At 44.5% G+C, this 13,068-nt stretch overlaps 1 protein-coding gene across 2 annotated transcripts in view; it reads left to right on the forward strand.

Moving 5' to 3' along the window:
- Nucleotides 1-13,068, forward strand: part of LOC133356666 (sushi, von Willebrand factor type A, EGF and pentraxin domain-containing protein 1-like) — a 77,348-nt gene that overhangs the window by 10,394 nt on the left and 53,886 nt on the right. For both annotated transcript variants that reach the window (XM_061574304.1, XM_061574305.1), the window contains exons 7-11: nt 2,369-2,548; nt 4,711-4,911; nt 5,406-5,636; nt 6,124-6,217; nt 12,199-12,281. In XM_061574304.1, the coding sequence (XP_061430288.1) occupies nt 2,369-2,548; nt 4,711-4,911; nt 5,406-5,636; nt 6,124-6,217; nt 12,199-12,281 (789 nt within the window). The remainder of the gene's footprint in view (nt 1-2,368; nt 2,549-4,710; nt 4,912-5,405; nt 5,637-6,123; nt 6,218-12,198; nt 12,282-13,068) is intronic.

Here is a 13,068-nt window from a genome sequence, read left to right on the forward strand (position 1 = left end):
CAACGGAGGGATACAGTCTCCATGCAACTGGACAACAATGCCCGAACACCACGAATCTCCAGCCCACTGTTTCAATGCGCCTCGGAGTGTCTCAATCTCCGGGCCGTCAGGGTGAGCCTACAGCTCCAGACGCACTATGGTGGGTCTCAACCTCCGGGCCGTCAGGTCAAGCCATCAGCCGTAGCATGACGGGACCACAACTCACCGAGCCATGTGAGCGCACAGCCCACTAGGCTAGGCACGCCATGGAGTGTCTCGATCTCCGGGCTGTCAGGTCAAGCCATCCGCCATAACATGACGGGACCACAACTCTCGTGTTAGACACACAACACTCACAGGGCCATCCTGGTCAGGATCTGTGCCCCAAGATAGGCGAAAGCCAGTATTACAATTCCAAACACTGGCAGCATGTCAGCTTCCCAATTTAAATGCTCCATACCACTGACGGCAGAGCCACAACCCAAGGCAATCATCCCCCGCACAATCGCAATTTCACACCATCACAACACATACAATTGGAATTAGGATCCTCCCACTGAATTGATCCGACGCCGAACAGGTACGCCAACCAATGGCCACAACAACACACCTCACATCCGTATCCGTATACATCGTCTCTGAGACTCGCCTTTCAGCATGTGGCTGCACCGACCGAGCCGAGAAAGCAACGCAACTTGGCGGAAAGTAACAGAAATTCATTCCCGATCCATGTAGAAAGACATGACCTGTGCAACAATGGACAGGAACCAACCAGTGAGTTGGAACCACACCGAACCTTGCATTTCAAAATCCCCCTCAACATTTACCATGGGACTCAGGCATTAGAATTTGAGCAAAAAAACTATACACAAACACCCAATAATCGCCTAATAGAGTAATACAGTATATGCAGTATACAGTGAGGGAAAAAAGTATTTGATCCCCTGCTAATTTTGTACGTTTGCCCACTGACAAAGAAATAATCAGTCTATAATTTTAATGGTAGGTTTATTTGTACAGTGTGAGACAGAATAACAACAACAAAATCCAGAAAAACGCATGTCAAAAATGTTATAAATTTATTTGCATTTTAATGAGGGAAAAAAGTATTTGACCCCTCTGCAAAACATGACTTAGCACTTGGTGGTGAACACAAGTATTGTCATCACATCTACGCCTCTATTTAAGGAAAAAACAGGTGGACTTTTCCACAAATCTGGCTGTCGCCTGATGAAGCTAGTTGTAATTACTGGTGAAACTTCGTACTCAGATTGTAAATGTTATAGTTTGGCTCTCTAACACACCGGTGTGTTGTTGTCTCGGCCTCGCTGTGCACTGCGTTGCACCGATAGCTGAGTAGTTAACCTCGCGTCCAATAAACCCTCAGAGCCAGGATGAACGTCCGACTCCAAACGTCATTTATTGAAATTAACGAGGTAAAACTGGTGAGAAAACAGCACAGATACAGCATCTGTTAATATCCAGAAACACCAACACAATGAATGAACACCACAGCATCATAACATTGTCTTAGATAACATGTTTCTCAACAATATATCCTGGATGGACCAGGCACCTACATTACCACTGAATTCATATTCCACTGAATAGCTATACAAGAGCATAAGCTACTGTGTTACATAAAGGCACACTGTGTTATCATCACACTGCACCCCAGATGTACAGTACTACACATAACACTGCACTATGAATGAGACATTTTGTCATCCTTGCTCTCCAGATCGCAATAAAGTTACTTGGGTACAAGTTTAACTCGACTTATTAAATTACAAGTAACATTCACAATAAGGAAAGTTGCAGGCTTCGTTGTTAACTAGGCCTCGTATTTATCGTAACATTTTAACAGCATTATAAAAGCATTTACATCATTATAACGGTCATTCTAACATTCTAACAGCATTGCCAATATTATAAGAACATAAACGAACTTACAGACAATGCTTCTTAAAGTCCCAAAATGGATAATTGCGGCTGGCTTCACTGGGACGCGATGTGTGCCGCCATCTTGAATTATGTGTGTAATGGCCGACGCCCGCGTGGTTGAGCGGCAATCTTAAATCGCAACTTCCTGGTCACGTGACCAAACTTGGCATCAAAAACAGGAAATTCCTGTGTACATACGCCCAACATCTGCCGTGAGGCAAGACGCTTGCCGTGAGGCAGAACAGCTGTACTAGAGACGACTTGGCATGTTCTGTTTACATGACACACCTTACTAATTGCATGTGTCGGGTGGTGGTAGGTTTAATGACAAATGTATATATTTACGTAATCTAACCCAAAAAAACCTGTATTATGGATGATATTGGTCACCAAACCCCACGTGTTAAAGTTAATATTACATGTGTGCAACTTCATATTCCAACAGACATAAAGTGCCCAAGACCTCCTCCCGTTAAAAATGGTTATGCAGTGGAAGACGTTAAAACAGAATATATCATGAATGATAAACTTGTGTATCAATGCGAAGGACATTACGACTTGAAGGGATCACCAACCATTACATGTTTACAATCAAAGTTGTGGTCCGAACCTCCAATTTGTGAGCGTAAGTACCGTTTTCGTTATGAACACTTATCCGAGTTTCTAATCTCCTTCGTCAGTCCCAACCTGTTATAAAAAATCCTACACTTATATATTTACATATTTTTTTACAGAAAGCCATTCATTGTCGCTATTCGAAAATGAGCATTGTTCATGGCGTTGAACCAATGGTGGAAATTCCACATCACAATGGCATAGATCAGTCTCTAATTAAATCTAACTCTTCCTGTAAATGATAAGAACCCACATTGAAACAGAAAAATGTGTTAAAGGCTGGAAACAGAAAAAAACTGCACACAATGGGAGTGCTGCTCGGGAACAGTAGGAAAGCATGACTCTCATCGTGCCCTGCACGCATGTCATGCGACCACCACATTCCATATACTGTACAGTACAATGCTGTCAGCCTTGTCTAGACCACCAACTCAATAGAGATTTCAAGTACAGCCACGCTTTCAGGACCTGCCCCACTATTTAGTATTTTGAGCTGGTGGTCAGAACAATAATATGGCCACACATTCAGATCTCTTTCGAGTTGGGGTTCTTGACAATACAGTACTAATATCATTGCACGTGCAAAGTTTTGTGACGTTGGCCCCTCTTTACTTCTCATAGACCCCACCCATTATTCTACCCACCACACCCACTGCTTGAGGTGCGGTGTTGTTCCCATTTGCCTGCATCTATGAATCCAGCGTGAGATCAGAGACTTTAAAACCGGGACAAAGTCCAGATTTTTGCCAATTCTTTGGGAAACCAGAAATAGCCTTTCTGAAACCGAGACGTTTTGTAGATTTACACGGAGGTGGTTGGCGAGGAGCAATTTGAGGCCACGTGGGCTGTAGAAGCCTATCTGTGCAGATGCAGGTGTCATGGGATAATTGACTGAGATGACTAGCAGATGTGCTTCCCACTCTACCAACAAATGTAGCACACACAAGTACATAACATAAATACACCAACCAATACAGCATTACCTCCGATTAGGACGGTAGGCTACGTACGATGCAAAATAAGTTCAACGTACATACATACTGTACATACATGTTGCATAGCTCATAAAATATACAATGTATAACTGATGTGAACCAAACATCTCAATGCTGAAAAACGACATGGAAAGTTACTGAAATTCCTTTAACCTCTCATTTTCTTCTCACGTTCTCCTTAACGTGCAAGACCACTTACTTACTTCTCCACAAAAATAACTCGCATTTGCACCACTCTCCCATACGGCTGTATTTGTAACTTCCAAGCTAAGACGACTGCAATTCTCTGTTATTTGGTGTTCCTTTGTCTCTCCAACGTGGTCCGATATGTTCAATACGCAGCTGCAAGAGTACTGATACCTATAAGGGTCATCATATTTCCCCCATTTTGCTATCCCTTCACTGGCTACCTATTCAGTTCAGAATCATCTTTAAGATTGCCTGCCTTTTTTCCCCCTTCTGATTTTAGTTTATTCCCCTCCCCGGGTTGTCCGTTAATCTTTTATAGATCTGCTCTCCACCTCAAAAATAAAACTTAAAACCATCGCTGGACGAGTTTTCTCATGCGCAGCCCCTGCAATATGGAATACCCTCAAATCAACTCCATCATATTATCAAATCAGAACTAAAGGCCTTTTTATTCGGTAGGGCATATGATGATGAATATAAAATCACATTTTGGACATTTGACCGATTGGTCTAAGTTAGTCATCACTTTTTGGCACTTTGAAGCTTTCATGGCTTGTTTGAGAAGTTGGGGTTGTGCTCTCGGATGTCACTTGGTAGATTGATTGCTCTTGCTGGTGTGAGGATCTGTGCCATACACAATTTTCAATACCTCAGTTGTGAAACTTGTTTTTTTATACCTTTTATTTTTATACTATTTCTTCATTTGTTTATTAGTTAATATTTTCTGAGGGTTTTCCTTTATTCAATAATTGTTATGAAGATGATTTAGCCTTTAATGTGGGTATGGATATACCTATGTACAGCGTTGTGAGATGCAATTAGCATGAATGATGATCTATAAAATGAAATTTCCTGGGTAAAAAAGTGAACAAAAAAATGTTGCATATAATCTGCAAACCTGAAAAATATGTTGTTGGTACCCACATAATCGCACATAATTGTACATATTGACAATTATGTTTGCTTGTGCTATTTTCTTGCCGAACAGCTGTTTGCAAAGAAAAAACAATACCAAATGCTAATTCTAACGAGGGATACGAAAGAGAATTCTTCGTCCTGGGTAACCAGTTGCAGTTTACTTGCAAAACAGGTTTTGCAGATAAAAGACGAGATATGTTATCCACTACATGCACACTATATGAAAACAAAGCTGACTGGTTCCCGTTGTTGAACACCTTCAAGTGTGAGAGTAAGTATTTTTTTACATTTTCATTTATAAATTGTAACTTTTGTCTTGCGTTAATAACGAAATTGTTTATGTGTGAGCATATATGCAAGTGATATGTGTATGTATATATCTTATGTATGTAAGATATGTGTGTGAAGGACGTCAAATACGGGACATTAGTAATCATATAAATTGGTCATTACCCACTGGCTGATTGCTGTTCTAGGACGCTCCTGATTGTGGATTCACGTGTGAGCCATCGGTTGCGCAACCAAAGGATCACTAAATCACGCAACTTTATTTCCTGTTTGTATGCGGACACCCCTTGTTGGAACAGCCACACCGATATTACTTGAAGAATGCACCAAAATACACATTAAAACTAAATTACCAACTCTATTGAAAATATTTCTGTTCTACAGGTTGGGTCCTCATTCTAGGGCAGAGCTGTCTGACAAATACGAGGTGTTTTCTAAACGGTTCTGTACTCGTTTTATGAATGTGTTTGTTGGCAGAGCTATGTCCACTTTTTCCTACGAACAATTATCAAGATACAAGACTCGAATATGTGCTGGGATTTCCTACTGGGAAAAGGTTCTTCCTGTACGATTACGTGGAGTTTAAATGCGCTGAGGGATATAGAGATATCTCAAAAACATCCTCTGATGCCTTTAAAGTGCATTGTTTACCAACTAGTAATTGGGATCCATCTCCAGTATGGAAACAAAAAACATTTTCATGCCGACGTAAGTACAGTACATGCATTTGACCTGGATTGATGTATTCAAAATCATGGTTTATAATGTCTTTGTGAGAACGTTTGATACTGTACAACAATAAAATCAAATGTGATCATATGCACCGTTGCAATATAACCATCCAAAATGTCCTACCCTCATTAAACAGTTAAAGTATTTTACATGAATTGCAATTGTACAATACCTGGGCTGACAACAAACACCAGTGAAGGATGGGAAAATAACCCTCATGACCTCTACAGGCAATAAAAAGGCCCTCATCCAGCAGTAGGTTGACAAAATTGCTATACCTTTTGAAGACACTTATTTAATTAGGCACTTGGATATATTCTGCAATGTCTACCCTAGCGCTCCAGACAGTCTCACAACAGCTGTAAATAACCAGTTTTTACGACCCGTGTGTGTTTTTTAATGTGATTCAATGCAGTACAAACCATATCGATAGTTAAACTAACTATTATTTGTTTTCTGCCAGGATACTGTGGACACCCAGGTACGCCTGGCCATGGACAGACGATCGGAAGTAGTTACATTGAGGGAGCAACTTTGAGGTTTAAATGTGATCTTGGGTAAGTTTTACATGAGGAATAGTTTGTTTGTTCGTTTCTCAATCCGCCTGTCATGGTGAGGGTTGCGGCGGCAGCATGTTGAGTAGGGCGGTGCAGACCTCCCTTCACCCTGGCAACAGACTCCAGCTTTTCCTGTGGAATTCCCAGGTGTTTCCTGTCCAGCCAAGCGACATTCCCGCCAGCGTGTCCTGGGCCTTGGCCCGGGGTCGTCGCCGAGTGGGACGTGCCCAGTAGAGTTTCAGGGGGAGTCTATTGGGGGGCATCCTTACAAGGTGCCCGAACCACCTCAACTGGCTCCTCTAGATCCGGAGGAGCAGCGGCTCAACTCTGAGGCTCTCCCGGATTACAGAGCTCCACACCCAATAACGGAGAGTGAGCCCGGCAACCCTGCAGAGAAACCTCATTTCGACCCCTTGTACCCGAGATCTCATCATTTCAGTCATTACCCAAAGCTCATGACCATAGGTGAGGGTGGAAATGTAGATCAACCTGTAAACTGAGAGCTTTGTTCGAGAACTCAGCTCCCTCTTCCCTAACACGGAACAGTACAGCGGCTGCCTCATTGGAGATGCCGCACCAACCGGCAGACCGATCTCCCACTCCCAATTACCATCACTCTCGAAAGAGACCCCGAGGTAATTAGCTACTCCACTAAGGGCAGCTGTTCCCCCCTTTACTGGAGAGAATACTCTGGGAGTGAACCATCTCCTGGGAGTGAACTATGACCTCAAATTTGGAGGTGCTGATCCTCATCCCAGCCGGTTCACACTCGGCATCAAACTGTCCAAGTGCACGCTGGACATCACAGACAGACGAGGCAAAGAGGACAATGTCATCTGCAAAGAGCAGCAATGCCACCTCCGTGCCCCCATACTGGATACTCTCCATACCTTGGCTGTCCCTTGATATCCTATTCATGGGGACAAGACGCACCCTTGGCGGAGTCCAACATCCAGAGTGAACGACTTTGATTTAACACCAAGAATACGGGCACAGCTCTCACTCAGGGAATAGAGGGACCAAATTGCACACAAAAGCGGCACCGGTACATCATACTCCCGCAGCACCTCCCACAAGACATTCCAGAGAACACGGTCATATGCCTTCCCCAAGCATACAAAGCAGAGGTTGACTGGAGAAGCATACTCCTATGACCCCTCAAAATCTGTGTGAGCGAAAAGAGCTGGTTTATTGTTCCACCACCCTGAAGGAATCCGCATTGTTCCTCCTAAATCTGAGGCTCGACCGGGCGCAGCCTCTCCAGCACTCTGGCATAGGCTTTACCTAGGACTCTGAGGAGTGTGATATGTAGTTGGAGCACACCCTCTGGTCCCTTTTTTTTAGAATGGGGACCAGTTTCCCAATCCAGAGTTATTGTACCCGCCTTCCATGCAACATTGAAAAAGCGCGTTAACCATGACACTCCTACACTCTCGAGCGCTTTCAACAACTCTGAGCGAATATCTTCCACCCCAGCAGCTTGCCGCTACAAAGGGCCTCGACAGCCACAGCGACTTACGCAGCCTTGATGGATCCAACCCCCAGCTGTTTCCAGGGCTGCCTCTTGAGAGAAGTGCATGTCCACAGGGTTGAGGAGCTCCTCAAAGTGTTCCTTCCACCTCTCGACTATCTGCTTAGTTGAGTTCAATGTTACGCCACCCTTACTGAGAACAGCCTGGCCACGTCCTGTCAACCACTCCTAAGGCATCCGATGGTTTGCCAGAACATCTTTGAGGTTGCTCGGTAGTCCCTCTCCAAGCTCCTTCCATGCCAGGGCATTCGATTCGTGATGGCTACCGCTGCCGCCCTCTTGGCAAGCTGGTACCTCTCAATCGAGTCGGGAGACTTTTTCCGAGCATAACTCGGAAAGCCTCCTTCAACTTGACAGCTTCCCTCACCACAGTGGGTCCTAGGGTTGCCGGCAGGACAGGCACTAATTTCCTTTAGGCCACAGCTTTTCGCAGCTGCATCAACAATCGAGGTCCTGAACATCATCCATTCTGACTCAATGCCCGTGACCTCTCCCGGAGTGTAGGATACATTTTCCCTGAGGTCGAAGTTAAAATCTTTCTGCACTGGGTCTTCTGCCAAACGTTCCCAAAAAACCCATACTATTCGTTTGGGCCTTCCACGTCTCTCTGGTCCGTACCCCAAGCGTCGGATCCAAGTTACCACCAGATGGTGATCAGTTGACAGCTTTGTGCCTCTCTTCACCTGAGTGTCCAGAACATACGGCCTTAGGTCCTATGATACAACTATAAAGTAAATCATTGATCTTTTGCCCAAGTTGCTCTGGTACCTTGTTAACATATCATCATCCTTGTGTTTGAACATGGTGTTTGTTATTGCCATTCCATGACTAGCACAGAATTCTAAAAACATCTCACCATTCAGGGGGGGCATTCTTCCCAATCATGCCTCTCCAGGCGTCTTCATTGTTTCCCATGTGAGCATAGAAGTCAGCCAATAAGTCTATGGAGTTGGTAGGCGGCACTCTATCGAGCACTGCACCCACCATCTCCAAGAAGGGCAAATACTCTGAACTGCTGTTTGGTGCAAAAGCACAGACAACAGTCAGAGTTGTCCTTTCTGAGACACGAAGTCTCATTGAGTCGACCCTCTCATCCACTGGGACAAACTCCAACTGAACAGCACCCAGCCGGGCACTTGTAAGTATCCCACACCCTCCTGGGGCTTCTCACTAGGGGTTACTCTGGAATAGGATAGAGACCACCCCCGATTCATAAGTTTGGTTCCAGTTCCAATGCTGTGTGTGGACGTGAGATCGACTATATCTAGTTGATACCTTTACACATCCACCTGCTCCGGCTCCTTCCCCCCCAGTGATGTGACATTCTACGTCTCAATAGGTAGTGTCCATTGCCAAGGTCCAGTCTGTCCGAGACCATCCCTCTCCCTGCCATACTGGCATCGTTTCCGCCCCTCACCCATTGTCCTGCGGATGGTGGGCCCAAAGGATGGCCCCACAGCCATTTTGGGCTGGGCCTGGCTGGGTTATGTGGGTCACCCGGCCACAAGACAAGGTGCTTGCCGGTGAACACCACCCCTGAGCCTGGCTCCAGAGGGGTGTCCCAGTATACCTTGATGAGCGAGGTTCTCTGATTTTTATATTTCAGAACCATTCATGAGGGGCTTTTGAATTGGACTGGTATTTGTCTGGAACCTTCCCCCAGAGCTGTTCGCCAAGGGAGACCCTACGAGGAGTACAAGACTCCACGCGACATAGCTCTGAGGGTTATTGGAACATACAAATCCCACCACCTTGATAAGGTTATGGTCCTTCGGTGGAGATAAGGAATAGTTTACACAAGAATATACATATTATACAAATGGATTTTTTTATTTTTGCATTGCATTAATTTTCATAAGCAATAACTGTTGGTCGTTTTGAAAAGCAATTCTCCACTCGTCTAGGTAGTATTTGCCTTAGAAACCTTATATCCTTGTAGTGGGTTCTACGGAGGCACACACTTGACTTTGGAGGCAACACATTTATTATAACACCCCAACAGGGTTTCTACATAAACGTACACAGTTACGAGACCCCAACAGGGTAACTACATAAAGGTGTCAGGTCAGCAACACACTGCCTGACCCACGAAGCCGAGCGTAATGACCGAAGACCGAAGAGACGTTGCTCCGAGGGTTCCATTCCAGCAGACAATAGCGATTGCTCTCAGGACTTCCCTTTTATGCTCCTGAGCGTGGCCTTGCTCCGCCCTCGGCTACGCCCCCTTCTGGATTCCACCAGAAGGTTCTCGACCGAGCATCACGTGTCTCTCACGCCACCCTCTGGGCCCCCTCGCTACCCTGTCCCGGTCACGTGCCCTCTCGGGTTCACCCAGGCTGTCACGTCCTCACTTTCCCTCCCTCTGACCGTCACCAGAACTATGCCCCCTAGGGCCCGCTCCCATGCAATTCTTACTCTGGTGCCAGAGAAAGGCTCAAGATGCACAGTTCCACTATTCTGACAGTAGCTGGCGCTAAACGCCATAGTGACTCCATTTACGTCACTATATCTTGACCAAAACTTTTATTTGATGCTTAAACATGCCATTCATTCAGCGGGTTTGCCATAATCTCTGGTGATGTGGAAGAAACAGTCTGCAGCTTAGACTTAGGCCTGTATTCTTAGTCACACCCCAGCTCAATCTTGGCTGTGGCTCAAGTGGGCCATCACAAAGCAAATATTTAAAAAAACTATATACTATTTTTTTCATATTACCAGGTAAGGCCCACTGAGCTATGACGCTATTTTTCTAAAGCAACCTGGCCACAAATGATAGCCCAATTAAGTGACTCATGTGGAAATTGATAGCAGCCAAATACTCTAAATATGTGATTCTAAATGTGGAGAGGAAAACCGGAGGACCTGGAAAAAAATCCTCATGACCATGGGGAGAACATGCAAACTCCAAATATACAGGCGTCAGGATAGAACCCACGACCTCCTTTATTCCAGGTGAGGTAGTTAACATCTCACCAACTTGAGTCAGCCCTAAGCATCAACTTCGCCATGCTCAGAATTTCAATGTGCTCAGCCTGAGCCAAGCTATAGCTGAGCCACTCATGTGTTTTTGAAAGAAAGAGAGCGCCCTACGCCGGAATTGAGCCCAAGTATTTAAGGATAAACCAGAGCTGAGCCATGACTTAGAATACGGGCCTCAAAAGGGTGGGCAATTAATGCTCTGCCCAAACATAGCCCTTGCATAGCAGTGGGTGCATCTGTGGTTACTACACTTGGTCAATCCTTGTAGTGATGACAAAAGGAAGAGTAAAGGATTATGAAAATACTGCATGGGAAAATGTCAGCATGGAATTGGTACACACACAGCTACAGTGTGTGGAAACCAGAAAGAAATTGTAGTTTCTATAGGCCGCTAGTCAAATTATATAGAGTTGCATTGACCGTTAGCTTCCAACCATTGAACCCAGTGCATCACAGTTGAAAGTCAGTCAACATCTCACTGCCCTTACAAGCTTTCGAGTGATGCGCATATTCATTGGTTTCCCTCATCCATAATTATTTTTTTATACTGTATCCCCCATGCAGTACATGTTGAGGTAACAGAGCAAATGGGTATTTAAGATTATTACTCAGCAAGGAAGTAATTGCAAACCAAATACTGAACAATGGTTCAAACAATACAGCAGAGACAATATTCATAACATACAAGAATACTAAATAGAAATGTTAAAACGTAGTTGTGTCTTCTCCATTGGAATTATTATATGCTTTCTGAATTTATCTTTAATCTCTACATATATAAAGGGAAATTTGTGATTATGTGTGTCTGTTCAAAATGTTTAGCGTACTTCCCGACATGCAACAAACTTGAAAATTTTCCATGTGGGTACTTTCCAGACTGTACGCCATGCAAAAATTATAAGAATAGACTTTTGTATTTTGCACGGCAAGTGAGCTGTAATGTCACATCTGTCATGTCACCCGCGCTTGCGCAGTGCTTAGTGCGCTGCCCTACGAACCCGGCGACTCGAGTTCGATTCCCGCTCACGGCCACCACCGGGTGACGATTATTTCAACCAGTCCTGGGCCTCCCCTAGGTCGACTCAGCCTCACTGGGGAGACAAAGGCGGTCGGACGTGGTGAATCAGAGTCCCGGGCGAAGCCGGGTAGTAAAGCTAGTCATTCATAAATTGACAAATGGGTGGAGTAATTATATTACCGCATAAGCTGTTCCGCACTTTTCATCCGAACGCTGTTTAACAACAAATCCAGCAGTGGAAATTTCACATTCCCAAGGTGGAGACAAGTTTATTCATAGGATGCCCACTGTTGACTTCCTGTGCATTACTGGCCACAGGGGTTGAGGATAATTGGGTCATTGACCATGATGTAAAATCTTACAATTTTGTCCATTCCAATCACAGTGCCACCTCATAATGCAATACATTAGTGGCTTTCAAATTATTTAATTTCTTTACATTCATGATTACAGGTTTCGCATCAATGGACAACAACAAGTGTATACTCAATGCCGGAACAATGGGATGTGGTCTGTCCCAAAAGTAGATTGTCAAGGTAATCACTGACATTAAAATAATTGTAAGTGGGAGCAGTTTCTTTTGTTCGGGGTTTACCATCGGATTGGGTCATAATTGTAAATTGATGGATCTGCAATCCACACAATCTGCATGATTGCGAACTTAGCATAAGATGTCAACAATCAAATTTGATTGGAATAAAAAATCAGATTGTAACAATGTTGCTGCATCAAGGTATGTCATCCATATTAATTGATTTATGCACTCGCAAAGGATTAAAACCCTGTTAAATACATGCAATTGTTGAGTTATATATGAAATATTATTTTATCACACCAAATGTTTGAAACAAATATGTAAGTGTTAACGTTTAAAAGACATTGTCATTTAATAATGGTGAAAGTTCATATTTTTATGCAGTATAGAAGAGCGAACTGTATATAGAGATTCCTCACCAACTCAATCCTGTTACACTTAAAAATACTTTAAACAAGTGTAATAAAGGACTCTCTCTCAGATGTCAATCTCCGTTGTCCTTTATTGGGTTCGTAGAATCTCGATACCACGGCGTCTCGCTCAGGCCCGCGTCCCGCTCGACGACCTCTCCACAGCCCTCGGCTGCTCCGTTATGCAGTCTCCCTGCTGCTCCAATATGCAGTCTCCCTGCTGCTCCGTCAGGCAATCCTTGCAGCCACACCGCTGCCCCGCTATCTAGCGTCACTGCTGCCCCTTACACAGCTAGCCTCTCACTGCCCCGTTAGCTCTCTTCGTCTGACACCGATGGCTGTCGGTGTCGACGTCTCCCACCGCGTGGCGACCGCGCC

The sequence above is a fragment of the Lethenteron reissneri genome, chromosome 55, assembly GCF_015708825.2.
Source record: "Lethenteron reissneri isolate LAM-NWPU_2019-01 chromosome 55, ASM1570882v1, whole genome shotgun sequence".
NCBI lineage: Eukaryota > Metazoa > Chordata > Hyperoartia > Petromyzontiformes > Petromyzontidae > Lethenteron > Lethenteron reissneri.